Raw genomic sequence first — 18288 nt, forward strand, 5'->3', positions numbered from 1 at the left:
GTTGTAAAAGCTTGACAGGGAAGCCTGAATGGGAAGGTGGGAGGGAAACCTGCCGTTTTATTTCTGCCTTTGCTAGAGCAGTCTTAAATGGTATTTTCTTGTGTTCCCTAGGTAAGAAATGCTGCTTTTAAAAATCTGTCCTAGGAATTACTACCTGAGCACATTTTAATACCTCTTAGTTGAACGGGCGATCTGAAAAAAATTAATGAACTGTCACTTTATGCAAATTTTCCCCTGAATTTGAATCAAAATGCTCAGTGACCTAAAACTTGCCTTGGTCAAATTTTTCAGTGTTTAGCTTCCCAAGCAACTTGTTTCTAGGAGGTAACTTTCTTGTAAGAATAGTGTTGTACTTACCCACTGATGGCTCTCTCCTTTGGTGGTGGGTTGGTTTGAGGTTGTGGGGTTTTTTTGTTTGTTTGTTTTCCTGTTGCTAATATGGCAGAATGGCTAGTTTGGTTTTGTTTTTTTTAATGAGAGTCTGTACATCGTGAGAACTGACTGTGGGGTCAGCTCAACTGAGGATATGGTAATGGTTGGGGGTTTTTTGTATGGAAACACGAGTTCTGCTCAGGTGAGGTAAAAGGATGATTTCTAAAGGAGATTTGCCACTGAAAGACCTGTGATTGTATTTAGGGTATCAATCTGTCTTCCATACTCTGTAGAAAGATCAGGGTGTCCCTTAGCAGGTTTTTGGTGATTTTTTTATTATTTTTTTTAAATTTTGGATAGGACTGCATGTGAATTTTTACATTTAAGGGAATAGTTGAAGTTTTATTGCTGATGTGGTATGGCTATGAAAAAGAAAAAAAATAATTCAGTTGGGCTAAAGTGGCACATAGTTAAATCTTTTTAGCTAAAGCATTGTAACAAGCACTTAGTTGAACACCTTGCGCTTCTCAAATCCTTCTTGCCTTCTGATGCTCTTTCTTTCATTGTTCATCAGACTTCAAAAGAGCTATCTAGAAATTAAAGAGGATTTTGGAAAAAGTTCTCCTTGTGGAGAAAAAAATTAGATCTATCAATAATAAAATCCAGATCACAATTGGGTTTTCTTTTTGGGTTGTTTTAGGTTAGTAATATGTTCTCATTTTGTATATTTTGACTTCAGGATATACAACATTGTTCCTTTTAAATGAGTACGCACAGACTAATTAAGAGAATCTGCCTGATGCATAAATTTGTATTGAGGATGTTTGTGGGGACAGTAGTAAGAAAAGACAACAAAACCATTTATCTTAAAAGTTGTTATTTTTTTGCCTGGAAGATGGTCGACCCTACTCTAGCAGAAATGGGAAAGAATCTGAACGAAGCAATGAAGATGTTGGAAGACAATCAAAGGTATGTGCAATGGATAACAACTACAAAAACAATGGTTGTTTGTGCTCAGGGGGGATTATTAATGTTGCTGTCATTAAATGGGAAAGAACTCATTTTCCTGGCAGTTTAAGGACACGTCATTCTGAAGCTTACACCTATACAAATCACCATTGTTTCTCTAATGATGGATTTAAAAAATAAATGTATATGTTTTTATGCATGTTCTGTAATATTCAGAGCAAGTCCAGTGAGTCAGTTTTTTCAGAGATGTTAGATTTTTTTTTTTTCCTATTGCTGTGCAAGTAACTTTTAATTCCTGTATGTATGAGACTCTTCTGTAAATTTGGTATTTTCTGTTAAAGAACTAAAAGCCCAAAACTTAGGAACTCTTTGATTCAGTCTGAGCTGTACTTTTGTGTTGGTCTCATCTGATTTATTTATGAAACTGTTGTCAGTGAAATAGACTGCAAACATGTCAGTATGTATTTCTGCAAGTCAAAGTCAACTGTGTATTTGATGTTATAAAACACAAACTAAATACATAGTTTATTCTTGTGACTTTAATTTAGAAAAGTGGAGGAGGAAAATGAAAAGAAGTATGCACGGAAGGATATTCCTGGCCCACTCCAAGGCAGGTAGGCAACAACAGGTTTTAGATAATGCTTTTCAGAATCTGTAAAATATGTGTAACGTTTATTTTCCAAGCAACTTCTGTATTAATGCAAACATGAATGTTTGCCAGGCATTATTTCAGCTTTTTCCATGCTTGTGTGTGTGGGGGGAAGATTATCGTCATACCAACTATTTCCATACTCATGTAGGAAAAAAGATTACTTGTCCTTGGTGACTGAAGATTTGAACTGTTGGAATCTAATGAAATATTGGTGCATACAGCTGTGATTGAGACTTAAAGTAAATATAGACAAACTTGTGCTATAGAATAAAGATTCATTTAAACACCCAGATTAAAAAAAAAATAACCAAGACTGATAAGGTAGAAAACCTAAAAAACCCCACAAAACCACAAAAGAAAATCAAAACAAAAACCCTCCACCTTTTCAGCACAACTGTCTTAAAAATTATACAAAGTTCTTGTGCATAAGGCAGGTAAGATCAGTGTACGTAAAAACTAAGATTTAAATTGGTTGTAGCCTCTTTGGAAGATGATCCTGCAGGAGCCCAAGCTAGCACTTCACAAAATACTGTAACATCTATTTAAGTCTTTTGTGTACATAACTGAAGTTGGTTTTGAGTGGAGACACTGAATTAGCTTTTCTAAGAATAAAAAGCCATTTCAACTGTTGGAGTGTAAGTTCTTATACTACTGTAAATTTTAGTTGGAATTATACAAGTTGAAGTGTTGTGGGTCTTTCCCAGTTTTACCACGTTAGAGCGCATCATGTCAGAAGTCTAATGTAGCTTTTGTATGCCAGAAACTAGTATCTGGCCAGAAACTAGTAGGTAATTGTGTAGGACGTGTGGTGCATTTGGGAGCTGAAGCTGGATCACATGAAGAGAAGTCTGGATCCTTAGCTATTACCTTACTTGGCTGTGTAGCAAAAAGCAACTAAATGCTGTCAAGTCAAACTTTTCAGTCCAGATTTTCAGATTTCAGTAGACTTGTTTTCCTTGAGTCTAAGTTCATGCTTATCAAAGTGTCCTACTATAGTGAAATAGGGTTTTGAATCAATTGTTTCAGCAACCTTGTTTTCATTATCTCTTTCTCTGAGAGCAAGGAACTGGTTTTGATGCTCTACTCAGCATTCTGTAGAAGTGCAGTGGTGTTGTCTTGTCTTACCGTGCGGTGTCCCAAAAGGCCTCTTCATTAGGTGCTAGTGCTGAATTCTTTTTTACTCTTTTTTTTTTTTTTTCCCCCCCCCCCTGTGGTGATTGTTTTCCCCTCCCTGGGATGCCAGCGGCCAGGATATGGTGAGCATACTTCAATTAGTTCAGAACCTAATGCATGGAGAGGAGGAAGAGGAAACTTCACAGGCCTACCGGTAAAGCCAATATGATCTATTGTATGCGGAAGATACTTGATTTTGTTATACTCTGGTTGTTATAGAATTATACATTTAAGTGTTTTAAAGTGTAAAGATATTGTGCAACCGTGTAAGTTTTTTAAGGCAACTTGCATTATATAGTGAACCAGAATAATGCATTAGGCTTGGCTTTCTTAAGCTTTCGTTACTAATTACTAAATTGAATTACACAAGGGAATTGTTTCTGATGTGACTCATTTTGTTTTCTATTTTCTGAAAGTCTTATAAAACTTTGAGTACCAGTAATTTTTTTTTTTTACCATCTCTGTAGATTTTAAAGAAGATGGGGGGAAGGAATAAAACTGGTTTCCATTTTACAGAAAAATGGAAACAATACTAAATAATCTGCAGAAGATTATTAATGCATTGAAGTCCCAGTGCAGACAAGGTGCTTAGTTCCAACTCATGCCAGCTCACTGGCTAAAAAAGCAGCTGAGGTATTACCCGAAGCAGCCAAAGTGAAGTGCAAGTGCTTTTGTCTACACTGGCATTTTAGTAGGTGTACACAGTGGCAGGAAGGTGGCTGTGGTATGCTTTACTTCTCTCTGCTAAGTATTTAAAATTGCATGTCAACAAATTCTGCCACTCTCCAGTAAAAACACGCAAACCTAAAATTACTGTGATGTTTGTGACTTGTATTTAGCTGGCAGTCACTCTGTTCTGGTTTGCAGACTTCAAAATGTTGGTGAGCAGGGTCACATGGCTCTACTGGGACATAGTTTGGCTGCGTATATATCCGTGCTGGACAGGGAAAGACTGAGAAAACTTACAACAAGGATCCTTTCTGATACTACTCTCTGGCTCTGCAGGCTTTTCAGGTGAGTCACTCTGGATAACTTGTGTATGACTTGGTAGGGATAATTGTTTAAAAATATGTGACTGGACCGAGGATGTCAACAAAAGAAACCACTGTGCCACAAACTTACTAATATTCTTTGAAAGGTCTGAAATACATCATGTAGTTTAAAAAAAAAAAAAAAAAAAAAAGGACTTGTTGAATGGCAGGAAATTATTAGTAGCGTGGTTGCCATAAAAATCCTTTTATAAGGGCCGTATAGTGGAGCTAAGGGCAAAGTACAGTTGCAGACATACAGTTGGTCAAACGTTTAACTAAATTCTTGTTTCTTGAGGCATGTGCTATGTTGCTGAGGTGTGGGGTACTTCCTACTTTTAAAAGATGTTTTCAGTTAACTTCTCCTTTGTTCTTCCTGGATCTAGTTTATTTTTCCAGGTATGGTAGGTGACACTACTGAAACTTACAGTACAGTGAAATCTTTCATAAATGCCTATTTCATCATGTAGCATGGATACCTTAAACTGTTCCACGAGAGAAGAATGGAAAGCAACTGGGGAGGGGGATTCACTGATTAGAAATTCCATTTTTCTTCCTGAAGCCAAAAAAATCTCCCACTTTCTCCCTGTTATGATACTATATCTTTCAGAAAACCTTGCTGGTGATACTGAGGAGAAGCGGGTTTTTTGGTGGGGTGTCTTTTTTTTTTTTTTTTTTTAGTGCAGTGCAAGATGAAACAGTAAAAATATAACTGAAGTTAACTGAAATTTACTTGTGAGAATTGCAAAGCATTTTCCTTATGTTGACGGGCTCACCTCTATCAGAATTATTTTATAAATTCAATTATTGTCTTTATCTGCCTTTGACTTCAACATGTTGAAACCTTGTGCAATGACAAAATTTGAGAAGTTGGAGGTAATCCAGCTATTTTGACAACTGTACGTGTATATATAGAGCACATCAGTGATGTTTCTAAATGGCATGGCTAAGAAAAAGAAATATTTCTGTTTTCAATCAAATATTCAATAACATTGTGATTTTGTGAGTAATGGTGAGTATCTATTGGACTGTGGTCCCCAAAGTTTTGTGACCCATAGGCAACACCACTGAACAAAATACCATGCTGTGAACTGCTTCATACTTCTTGATGTTTCCTGTGGCTATGAGCAACACCAGAGGAATTTCCCTTTGCCCATGTTAGATCACAGAACTGTTGTGTAAAGGTGAAATAAGTGTTTGCATGCGGGTCTTTCTGGAGTTTAACTCTGGAATACTCAGCAGTGCATCAGGTAGTCTGTGACAACCTAAGATGTTTCAGATGTTATATAAAGTAAATTTGTTGATAAATGCCGCTCTTAAATTGTACAAGACCACTGATTTACATGTTGCACAGAAACACTACGAGAAGAATCTAGCTTGCAAGTTGCTTAATAAATTGATGTACCTGCTACTTTCACTGTTGCTGTTTCCTTTTCTGTAGCTAAGACAGCTGAGGGATCGCCCTCAGTGTCGAACACTCATGCCTTACCTCTTCTTTGGTTACTTTGCTCCTGTTTCTTGACTGTAAATGTTAACATGCTGATCTGAGTTTGATTCTTAGAAGGGTTAAAAAAGGTGGGGGAGGAGCAGACACTCCCCCCCCCCCCCCAACCCCATGACCCCCAAGGAAACGTGCCTAATAAATCAGATTGAAGGCAAAATAGCCATAAAACCATTAAAATACTCCTGGGGAAAAATACACTTCATTTATGTAGCTCACATATTTAAAACATCTGGAAAACTGTCTTGCAGTGGGCTGAATAGGTTGTACGAAATTGTGGCCTAATTTGTATTTTTGAGAGTTTACAAATGACATCAGTAATTTTGGGTATTACAAAATAACTTGATTTGTGATTTCATAGTAAAGTTTGCAAGTTTCTGCCCATTTACCTCTTATCATGTGTCTCATTGCAGTTTTACTAACAACTTAAAGAATGTCAGGTTGCATTCTCTTTAAAATTAGCAGTCCAGAATGTACATCTATATTAAACCCAGATGAAGCCTTTCATATGTTTCCTCTCCTGCTACGCTCTTAGTAAGCAAGGTTTTGAACTCTTAAAAAAAAATCCTTAGGAGCCCAGATATTTTTTCTTACTTTATCTCTGAGTCTAAATGAAAACATATACTAGGCTTCCCTTGTTAATCTCGACCTGTCTCATCAAAGTCTCCTTCTACTCTGCTTTGTCCTGGGAAAACAGAAGGGGTTTTTATCTGTTGTCTTTGTCCTTGTGCGAGCTCCTTTGCTGGTCAGTGTTATTTCGGTCACTAAAATGGCTATTGGTTTTGTTGGTCATATTTACTCGGCTTTTCTTGCAGGTATGAAAATGGATCAGCATATTATCATGAAGATGATCGTGAAGGTCTCCTAAAAATCTGTCGACTTGTTATTCACACACACTATGAAGATTATACAGTAGAGGGATTTAACGTGCTATATACTAAGCAGCCTGTCATATACATTAGTTCTGCAGCTAGAACAGGCTTGGGCCAAGCTCTCTGCAATCAGGTAAAGTGAATAAGTTGGGGTTTTAGCTGGAAGTAGAACTTACCTGGCTACATATTGCCTACTTGAAATTTAGATTTAAAAAATATATTCAGGCTTTTCCTGCGAGATACCAGTATTTGCAGTACGGTCTGGTAAGCTATTGGCAGCAGTCTTGTGAATTGGTTGGGGCCAGTGGAAGTTTTGCTTTAGATCCATGCATCTGCCTGGAACTTCCACTGTTAGAAGGGAAGCTTCTTCCAGATTTTTCCTGATGCTACTGTGTTGACGGAATACATGTATCCATCAGCAAGCTCAGCAGACTCTCTCTCAGCTCTCCTGTTTCTTCCATGCCTTCACTTGGTCAGTGTTCATTGTGAGCAGATTCCCTTCATCTGCATCTCTTTGTTGCCTTTCTATGGACATAGTAGATTTTTATAGCCTATAAAATGATATACATTTCTAAGACTTAGGATGATGTGTCTCACAGTATGAAAAGGGGCATTCTGAAGAATGAGGAATGAGCTTTGGCCTCAGAAAAGTTGATTTTAGGAAAAGCATAACTTTGGTGATTTTGAAAACTTTAGTTATTTTTCCTCATGGTAGAAACAATAGCAATGTGACTGAACAGCAACACAACAGGGTGGGAGAGGAAGTGAGTCTGAGGTGAAACCATACTTTGATGCCAGCCACATATCTGCAAGCTAGTCATACAAAAATGTTGTACAGTGTGTTGGTATTGCTTTATTAATTGTGATCTCCAACTTAATTATAAAACACAGGCAAAGGAAGCAAAGCCCATATGGGGGGTAACCTCAGTCAGTAGCTGTAGTGGACCAGATGTTTAAATTAAAACCACTTGTCTAGAAAAAATACTTTCAGCTTGCATTTACAGCCTGTGTTTTGCAGCAGTGATACTGTGGGAGGAAGAGAAATTTTCTGAATATTTCCAATGAAAGGATCCTACATGCCAAATTTATTTATTTAAATCGAGTTGTTATTTCTAGAATGCATTGTGCTTTATATAAGCTGTTGCTCATGGTGAAAAAGACCCAAGCCCAAACATACTGGATTTCCAAACACTGAGTTATTGCAAAACTTGTACTGAGTGATGCCCCTTTACTCTTATTTTCAATAAACATTAGCTTTTTTTTTTAAGGAAAACAGTTGAGGGAGAAGTAGGCTGTGCTGATCCCCTTTCAAAAAGTCTTGTTTGAAATAGCAAGATTAACCCCACAACCCAGGGCTTTAAAGAAACCCATTTTTTCCTAGTGATTATTAATACTTGCGAAGTATTTATTTGCATGGATGTTTGTAGACTGAAATAAGCTGACTGAGGCTATATACAGACTTTCTTGTTGCATACCTAACATTCAGTGCACTAGTGTTATTTTTCAAACTTAACGTGCACTGAAATGAAGAGTCAAGTTCTTAGGGACTTTGTTTTTCAAGTCTTTGGAGAAGGCAGACAGAGGTACTACTAACAGATCAAAATGCAGACTGCAGAGAAATAAAAATGGTAGCATAGGTGGAACTTGTCTTGCACAAAAGGACTTGGGAAGTAGGTGGTAAAAGTTCATTGGAATAGGTTGGTGTCTTTGGTAAGACAAGTGTTGCATGTAGTTATTGTCCGAAACTTCCTGATACAAGAAATGCTGCTAGAATCAGTATATTGGGAGCCTTTTGCTTCCAAGTACAGACACTGCTAATAACAATGATGCCATATCTTTTGTTTATAAGGTAATCTGTCCACATTAGGTGATCACTGAACTTCAAAGTGATAGCATTCAGTCTTAGATTTTGAGAAGTAGTGAATATTGTAGAGCAGACAATTGAAACTGAGTAACCAGACGTTAATTCAATTTCTGTTAAATGAAAGGATAAACCCAAACTAGTCTATTCGGTGATGAGTACGGTCAACTAGATTTCACTTGTCTAGTAATCTTCCAAGTTAAAGATCAAAATGCAGGAGACCGTGGTTTCTCAGCTCCCCCTCATGTTAATGATGCGAAAGTTATCTGGAATTTGCCTCCATAACAAAGGCAGAACATCAGACTTACCAGCATGACTAGTCGGCTGAGCTGTATGATCCAAGTAGGCAGATTGCTCTCTACTCAGTAGTGAAGTGACCATGAACCTCCAGTGAACACAGCCCATGCCCAAAGCACGCATTTGCTCATAGGATGTATTAATTGCAGGGAGTCAAGAAAAAGAGGATTGCATTTAGGCTGTTGTACAGGGCGTGGGCATCTCATTAGAGAGACTGAACGCAGTTGACATGTTAATCAAATGTTGAATGTTGGGTTTTTCTGATTTCTATTGTGCTTGCTTTTCTCTGCTATTAATTTAATTAGAAGTTTCAGCAGGAAACTTACTTTGTAATGTAATATCCAGCTTTTTATTGTCATATTTACTAGTTTTTGTATCACTGTATATATTTCTGTGAGCACTTGAAATGAGTATGTCTCAAATGTTGAAATTCCATTATTTTTATTGCAGCTAGGGTTACCCCTTTCTTGCATGTGCCGTGTGCCTTGTAACACTATGTTTGGATCTCAACATCAAATGGTGAGTTTGTCTTCCTTCAGAGCTCTTTTTTTTTTTTTTTTTCCTTTCCATTTAATGAGGGGTTTAAAAATTTTAAAAAGAATGTCAGGTATGTTGTTAGGAAAAGCTTATTAATGCACTTTTTCAACCTCTAAGTCTTCTGTGTTATAGCTGTACAAATTGTAGATTGAAATCTTCTAAAAAGCCAGCAGCTTGTATCTTGGTCTTGTCATTTGCAAAATATTTTTATTGGCATATAGTAAGGTGCTTTTTTAGAATACATGTAGTTGGAGGTGCATTTACAAACTACACGATGCATTTGTGAAAAATACTTTGTCTGACCTTTGGGTTATTTTACCTTTGAGAAGAAGAAAGGGCAAGCCACAAAGATGGACATTAAGAATGTCTTCCAGAACTTCAGAATGCTGTCCATTTTCACTCTTAGTGCATTTCTCCAGTTCAGCAGAAACAATTCTGTATTGTTTGATAAACATATTTATGAATACATATTTTCTTATTGATGACAGGATGTTGCTTTGTTGGACAGAGTGATTAAAGATGATGTTGACTCTGGAAAACTGCCTTTGTTGCTTGTGGCCAATGCTGGTAAGTGCTATGGACAAACAAGAACCAAAAAAGCACATGATTTCATGAATATATATAAAATAAAAAAAAATACATTTTCTTAAACAGCTTAGTGGTTGCATGTCAAGAAATATCAGAAAATATCTTAATGACCACGTGTCATGGTTTAACCCAGCAGGCAGCTAAAACAACCACACAGGCGTTCTGTCGCTCCCCCTCCACCCCCAGTGGGAGAAAGGAGAGAATCAAAAAGAAAAAAAAAAAAAGTAAAACACGTGGGTTGAGATAAAGACAGTTTAATAGGATAGAAAAGGAAGAGAGTAATAATTATATTAATAATGATAAAAGAATATAAAAAACAAGTGATGCACAGCACAATTGCTCACCACCTGGAGCCGATGCTCAGCTAGTTCCTGAGCAGTGCTGCCTCCCGGCCAACTCCCAAGTTATATACAGAGCATGACGTCATGTGGTATGGAATATCCCTTTGGCCAGTTTGGGTCAACTGTCCTGGCCGTGTCCCCTCTCAGCTTCTTGGGCACCCCCACCTTCTTGTTGGCAGGGCAGCATGAGAACCTAAAAAGTCCTTGGCTGATTGGCAACAACTAAAACATCAGCGTGTTATCAACACTATTCTCATCCTAAATCTAAAACACAGCACTATGCCAGCTGCTGGGAAGAAAATTAACTCTATCCCTGTCAAAACCAGGCCACCACACAATAATTACCTGTCTAGAGGGGTTTTTATGTAGCTGTTTTGAAGTTGGATTGTACTGCTACAGTTCTGCTTGTGTCAGTTGATGTAGTAATATGACTAGGACTTATTTTTGTGAGCGCAAATCTCTTGGTGAAAATCAGTTTCACATTAACAATTCAGAATTTTTTGATGAATGTGCCATCAACTTTAGTTTTAAAATTGTATTTTTCTTCTAATTCATTAAACAGAACTGCTCATGAACAAAATTTGTTCATAAGTACAAATGAGGAAGGTGAGTGTTACTTGCTTTGGACTTGAAAAATATCTGAGATGTTAATCTTGGTTTAGTTTCCTTTAGTTGAGGTCATGCTTTGAACATAATAAAAATGTCTGCATTTCTTATCTGTGGCTGCTGAGTTTTAGTGCCTAGGACATCTAATTTTCAAGTATTTCTAAGGTATATTGACAAGCAAAACAAGTATCTTTATTTTTTGACTAGAATTCAAATTCCTCATCAATCGTGATTAACTAGATATGAAATTGTGTAGTGGGCTCTTCTTAAACATCCTCTTTCCTGCTCTTGTGTGACTTTTTCACAGCAGCGCGAGAGGTGTGTTTGTGTAGAGTCCTAGTTTGCACGCTCATCCTTTGTTGTTGCCTCTTTTCCTTGTCAACAAAGGAACACCGGGTGCTGGGCACACAGATAAACTTGGCCGACTGAAGGAACTTTGTGAACAGTATAATATGTGGCTCCATGTAGAAGGGTATGAAACTTGAATTTTATTTCTCTATAACTATATTCATTAAAAAGTCTGACTAATGGACAGTGCACAATTTTACAACGAACCAGCTAGTAGAGGGCCATAGGACCATCTTTATTTTTGTCATTTTATATGGTTATAATTTTGTTACTGTATGAGATATGAATTGTTTTACGTATACAGGAATAATTAATTGGAGTAGTTACTTCAGCGTAGTTCAGTGGTTACTTTTACCCAGATGGTAATCTTATCTACCCTTGCTTTGAAGAGCTTGGAATACAAATAAAAAGACCTTACAGGCCAAGTCAGGGGAGATGCTAGACAGTGAGTATTGAGAATGAGAAGGGAGAATGAAAGGAGTGTGGAAGAGATGACACTTGAGTGAAGATTGCAAGCACAGTGTGCAACATAACTGGGAGGAGGATGAAACTAAGAGGAGAAGAAATTCCCAGGGCTTAGACAATGTTAATGGATACTCCAGTGCTCTACGATTATTTGGTTTTTCGAGCCTGGAGTAGAGACTCTGTTTCTCCTGATGTTTCATTGTATTGTAGTGTTATATTTGCATGTTGTTTATTTTTGATACCAAACTGATGCTGAATTATGCGTAGGACTTTGGGGGATGATTTCCCCAAAGGTTGAACTGAAATGCTTTTAGATTGAAATGGATTTTTACTTTTGGGTTTTCAGTCTTGGAATACCAAGTAGCAACATCTATTGCCTTGTTAATGAAAAATATATGAACAAAAATTACGTCCTTTTACACATCAACATGAAGTATTTAAACTGAAGATTGAAATGCTATCTCTTCATTCAGATTTAATATGTGCTAAACCTGCTTTATCTTCTAGTGTGAATTTGGCAACTTTGGCTTTGGGTTATGTCTCCTCTTCGGTACTGGTACGTTTTACTATATCTAGAAACTTAATAATATGCTCTAGATTTTAAGGTCATCATCTAATCAAAATATATATGGCTTATGTTCTGCTTATTCTAATAAACTTCAGGCTGCTACGAAATGTGACAGCATGACTCTTACTCTGGGTTCCTGGCTGGGTCTCCCAGCCGTACCTGCAGTGACACTCTACAGACATGAGGATCCGTCTTTGGTATGTTTAATTCCACAGTCGTTACTCTCAAGATCTTGAGACTTTAATTTTGATCATGGTGTAGTGTCTTGTCCTTCATAAGCATCTAAATTATAATTTGCAAAAGCTCCCCTATTTAAGCTGTGACACACTGCATGAGTGGGCAAAAATGGAATAATTGGAGAGGTTAATGGTGGTTGGTTTGTTGTTTGTTTTCCTCTTTAGTCCTTAGCAGCTGGGCTGACATCAAGTCAGCCCGTGGAGAAGCTCCGTGCCCTGCCACTGTGGCTCTCCTTGCAGTACCTGGGCCATGACGGGATTGTGGAGAGGATAAAGCATGCCTCACAACTAGTAAGCAACAGCTTGTTGGCACGTTATTTATGGATACTTTGCTGCTTTGAGCCTGGGTCGGAGACTGTTCTTCAGAATCCTCACCATCTGATCTAACAGTTTGGTCTCCAAGCAGCAACAAAGTTCAGATAACAACGATAGTGCAAGTGATATCCAGATGGCTGTCGCTGAACACCGTTATCCATAGGAATGCTTTCATGATAGCTGTTAATACATCTTCTTGATTATTGTGATGTGTTGTAGAAGAATCAACTACAAATGCTGTAGCTGTTGACAGTATAGTGTATTGGTTCATACTATGTTGCAAGCAAATTATGAAAGCAGGGTAGTGTTTGGGGGAGGGATGTGCTTTTACTATTAGATTTTATATTTTCTTAGATTTTTTTAATGAGAAAAACTTAATCTTTGTTCTTTCTAAACAGTAAAATAATATAATTACTTTCTTTTCTTGTCACTTCTGTATTTTAACTATTTGGCTTAAAAGCTGTTCAGAGAAAGACTTTCTTATTTTCCTACTCAGCATTGTATTGGTTTAAGTAATAGCAAATTATAAATGCCCGACAAAAAGGACTTAAACATTTCTTCAGATGCAGTGGCAAGTGCACTATTTTTGAAGTTGAGTCCTTACCGTAATAAAAAGTAAGGTCCAATATAATGTGTTAGTTAAAAACTGCATTGTTATAGGCAAAACCTTTTTCCTTAAAGGTGCAGCACTCACTAAAAATTCAAAGAAGCCAAAATGGAAAGTTTCTGTAATGGTTAGTGCAGAAGCATGAAGGACCTAAAAGAGTCACAAAGTATCATTAGTCATTCAGATTTTATGGCATCTAAGATTGATCTTAGCTTTTATAATAACCTATTAATAGTCTTAAACCACAATGTAAGAATGTCTTTTCTAATGAAAATAATCTAGAAAGCCATCATAACCAGTTGCTATGGTAGCTTTGAGAAAATTAACTGTTCTGCTACACACTGTGCTTTAGTTAGTAAACAGAGTTGTAATATTTCTGGAACTTTGTCAACAAATATGCCAAGACTTTAATGAAAATCACTTTGTTGTAGTCAGTGTTTTACCAAAACCAGAAAATATTTTTCCATTACATTCTAAATTTACAAGTAAGAACTGAATGAATCTCTGATGCGTCATAGGGGTTTGTTCAGAAATAGAAATTATGGTAGTGACTATTTAATGTTTTTCAGAATAATTTTCAACTTTTAAAACTGTGTGTTTGTCTCTTCCTTTTGTTTCCCTTCTGCTGTGGTCTTTCAGAGTCAAAGGTTGCTGGAAAACTTGAAAAACCTGGATTTCATTAAAACTTCGGTACAGTCTACATTTAATGTGTTGGTTATATAGCTCAGTCCTTGCTTGTTAAATGATAGCTTTTGATTTTTTAAAAAAATTATTTAAAAATGTTAGTTAAATCATAGCCCTTGTTTTGAAGATGCTTAGTATCTTTCTAATTAAGTTCTGGTGTTCACTGAAATTGTGTGGCTTGGTTGTGTGCAACCTCCAGATTGTATTTGTTCCATTGCTGTGTACTCATGCACTCAGTGGAGCTGACAGAACAACATCCAGAAATTGTTTCCAGAGATTGATTTAATTCCATTTAAAACATGGATTTGTTCAGTAATACACTTATGAAACCAGTTTCCATAAGCCTCTCTAATACATTCTGGCTGTATCTTACCTTGCTATTGAGATGATAACCACGAACCCTGTGGAATTGTATGCAAAAGTTATCCCAGCTGAGGTTTTTACACCAGAAACAGCTTTAGAAATTACATCTAATGTATTCATTCCAAGTTCAGTTTCTGTGAGAACAAGTTCCTGTTCAACAAGGTTTGGGTTTACTCCGCCCCCCCAATTTTAATTGACGCTTGACATATAGAAAATACATTCAGCTTAGTTTTCTGGGGCAATAGATAATTCATGGATTATTCTGAGTGACAATCAACATTTTTTTAAAAATTGCTTTTCTAAGAGTGTTAGTAGCCTTGGAAGTTCAAGTGTAGTGCTTCCCCCTTCTACGTCAATAAATCTTGCATTTTTAAGATTGTGAAACGCAGCCTCAGATTGCCTCCAGGAGTTACCCAGTCCACTTCTCCTATCCCCAGAGCAGGATTGATTATTATCTTGCTATTCCTGCTGGAACTTTCTTCATGGTCTCCAATGATTCTGGGGTGATTTCCAAAAGACTTTTTTTAATGTTTATGTCTGAAAATACTTAAAGCTAAATAAACTATTTAGTACAGTGGGTTTCTTGCTTTATAGTGCCCAAATTTTAATTATGCATACCTTAAATCAACATTTCAACAATTCTGCTTTGACTGAATAATGACTTACTTTCCTGTGTTTACAGATATGTTTGCTCACAGTCCTAGAATTAACTTCTAATACCAAGATAATGTGAACATTGTTACTGCTGTCAAAACAAAATGATCTGCTTTGCTCAGCGGTCTAGGGAATTATATACAGTGTTAAATGTTTAAAAACTATGTGAAAATATATATTTTTAATATTTTTTAAGGTTGAGGATGAACTGAGTTCACCAGTGGTGGTTTTCAAGTTCTTCTGGGAATATTCAAATAGAGGTATGTGGTTTGTTTATAAACAAAACCCCTCTCTTTATAGTTTTTTTTTTTAATCTACTAATTCGTAAAATGAATTTGATGAGGTAAATGTTATGTAGTGCACTTGTGTAACACACTTTTAAAAAGGCTGTGAATGCTGGTCATAATCTAGTGATAGAATCCATAGATGTGATAGCTGCTTTTTTTAGATAGACTGCAGTGTTTTACATTTTCATAACGAGTCATTTTCTGCCTCCTTGAGTGAGGAGAGATTTGCATTTGATTTTGATCTTGAGAGCAGCTGATGGAAATCTCTCAAAAGCTGCACGCTGTGTTTGAGTGTACTGACAAGGGAAGATCTTCCTTGGTTTTGTTCAGGCTTTCTGTTCCTTTTAAACTTTTAGTGGCTAGTTGCAAGAACCACGTTTCTCCGTTTTATGCTTGCTGTTGCAATCGTTTTAAAAATAGCAGAACACATGAGGAACTGCTCTGTAATTACTGTCACGGGTATACGGTAGCCACACCGTGCATGGCTCTGAGCAGAACATCCCGAGTTGGACGTGCTCGCCCAGAAAGAGGATTTTTGTCCTCTCAGTTACAACAGAGGGTGGTTGTGCTGTTTGTACGTTGCACGCTCTGAGGGTGGGGAAATGTCCAGCTGGGATGAGGCAAAAGACTGGTAGGAAACTCTGGAGGTGGGTAATGAGTGGTGATTTTAATTCTGTGGGTTTTTTTCTGTTGGGCACGGGGGAGGGTTGGGTTTGGGTTTAATCTAATTAGTGGCTGCACTTATGAAGTAAACCTATTCATCCCGGTCCTGTTGCTTGATGGATGCTTTGTACACTGATGCATTTATTTGAAAAGCTTCAATAGGGAGAAGTCACCCACCTGAATTATAAGGGTGTAGAATGTTTTGCCATTTCTGCATGTTTTATGTGTATAATGGACTTTTAAATCCTTACAACTATTTGTGTGTGGTTTAAAACAGAAAGTAATCATTAAAATTTGGTTTAAAAACGTAGCTGAATGCATCAAATAAAATCCTGTCACAGCAGGCTGCAATATTTAGTTTTGTGAAAATGTTGGGTTTATTTCTATTGGGGCATTTGAACCTCAAAACTGAGAGAAGTATTTTATGGGTTGTTTTTAAAACCAGAATATTCAGCACTTTTTTACTTCTAGTATTTATGTTCAACATACCTTTAAAAAAAAAAAGGCCTTGTTAGTCTGCTTGAGGTCCAGTACATCATGTAGATGTGTTACGTTATCTAGGAAATGTAATTGTCTTTTATCTAAATTTTAGGTTGCCTTTTGTTTAATTAAGTAAATAAAAATCCACTTCTGTGATTTATATCTTTGGATTCAGATCAAACCTCACATGCTGCACAGGCCTCAACTATTCAACACCCCATAATAAGCAATGAAAGACACATTTATGACACTTTCAATCAGTGGGTAAGAATGGATGCTTTTTCTCTTTAGGAAAAAAGAAGTGGCAGTGGAATGCTTCCAGGGGTTCCTCAGTAATTAAAAGCCTTTGGTAGACTAGTTTGATAGTTATTGGTGGTCTGATAACCTTTGCAAAATCTAGTGGGCATTTTGGATTAAAAAGATGAATTCACTCTGAAGCAAAGTTGTTTTCACATTTCTGGTAATTTCAGTCGTAATTACATGTAAAATAACTACTGCATCTTAAGCTTTTGGTAGTGGGTTTTTTCCTTGGTCTTGTGGGAATACGTGGAAACTTTGGAACTCTTTAATCGGCTAGATACTTCATTGACAACATCTGTGTATTCCTGAGCAGGCAGTCTTCCTTTTCCGGATCTTAAGAGAATTAATTCTAGAAACTTGTTCTTTCAGAGAACTGAGCACGTAACTATTTTGGATCAATTACATACTAACCATGACCTAATTAATGACAATTTTGCAGAAACTTCTGACTTGTAACACTTGTAGCTTATCCTGAATTTTCATGATTTTAAGTATATGTCCAACTTTGTCATATTGCCAGCGAGCTAAAGTATTTTGTTACAAGACGTGATTTTGAGGAATACTGTTTAGCATGTGGTTCTCCTTAACTGTGGGAAGGATCTAGCGTGAGTCAGGGACTGCAGGAGGTCGTGCTCTGTACTCCTCTTTACCTGTGCTTTATCCCCTCAGCTCGGAGAGCAGTTGGCACAGCTCGTTCCTGCCAGTGGCGTTGATGTGGTAGAACTGGAAGACGAAGGCACGTGTGTACGTTTTAGCCCACTAATGACTTCTGCAGGTAACATTTGCTTAATTTAGCCACCTGTAAAAACTGGGACTTGCTATAGAATTGTAGAACAATCTCCTGCTGTAAAAGCAGATGCACTCAGGGAACTCTTTAGTATATTCTCCTGTGGGGAGGATTTTTTTGTAAGCAAAGCGAAACTATCTTGGTTTTATCATTCTGTTGTGCCTTGGCAAGGAGTGTGTTATGAGGTAGCTCAGCAGTGACATTGCCTCACTACCTCTGCAGAGAAAGACTTTGTTTACTTTTTAAATTCATTAGGAAAAGCAAGGGGAGAAGCTTTTTGTTTCTGACAGCTATGAAATAAATATGAAGGATAAATCATCCCTACCTTTCCTTCTCTCAGCTGCTTAACACAAGAAGATGATGCTTGACCTTTCTGCACAGGTGTTCCAGCACTGAAATGGTGCTTGTGTTCAAAATATAACTACTTAAGTAGAAGAATTATTTACTAAACCTCAAGGTTTTTCTGTAATGACTGATGTAGGAGGGAAGACAATTTAAAATCTGTCTTTTGGAGAATGTCTTAATTTAAGTGTCCTGTTTAAACCAGCACCGTATGCATGCTTTGTTTAGACTCAGCAGATGCACAGAGCAACTTGCAGGGGCTCAGGGTGATGCATGGTATCTCCTTTTAGCTTGCGTGGGGTGAATAGCTTAGGCTATACGTGAGAGGATCCTGGCGTATGCAGAAAAGTAGATTTTAGAATATAATTACTTGGTGATACTGGGATTTTTTA

At 37.2% G+C, this 18288-nt stretch overlaps 1 protein-coding gene across 1 annotated transcript in view; it reads left to right on the plus strand.

Moving 5' to 3' along the window:
• The window catches only part of PDXDC1 (pyridoxal dependent decarboxylase domain containing 1), a 32503-nt gene that overhangs the window by 6203 nt on the left and 8012 nt on the right, over window positions 1-18288 (plus strand). Inside the window, exons 2-16 of the mRNA XM_075767438.1 lie at window positions 1268-1341; window positions 1890-1955; window positions 3237-3320; window positions 4034-4180; window positions 6511-6700; window positions 9176-9244; window positions 9751-9829; window positions 11185-11269; window positions 12118-12166; window positions 12274-12375; window positions 12580-12705; window positions 13976-14026; window positions 15234-15297; window positions 16643-16731; window positions 17437-17542. Coding sequence (XP_075623553.1) covers window positions 1268-1341; window positions 1890-1955; window positions 3237-3320; window positions 4034-4180; window positions 6511-6700; window positions 9176-9244; window positions 9751-9829; window positions 11185-11269; window positions 12118-12166; window positions 12274-12375; window positions 12580-12705; window positions 13976-14026; window positions 15234-15297; window positions 16643-16731; window positions 17437-17542 — 1381 coding nt within the window. The remainder of the gene's footprint in view (window positions 1-1267; window positions 1342-1889; window positions 1956-3236; window positions 3321-4033; window positions 4181-6510; window positions 6701-9175; window positions 9245-9750; window positions 9830-11184; window positions 11270-12117; window positions 12167-12273; window positions 12376-12579; window positions 12706-13975; window positions 14027-15233; window positions 15298-16642; window positions 16732-17436; window positions 17543-18288) is intronic.

Source organism: Balearica regulorum, chromosome 15 (assembly GCF_011004875.1).
Source record: "Balearica regulorum gibbericeps isolate bBalReg1 chromosome 15, bBalReg1.pri, whole genome shotgun sequence".
Lineage (NCBI taxonomy): Eukaryota > Metazoa > Chordata > Aves > Gruiformes > Gruidae > Balearica > Balearica regulorum.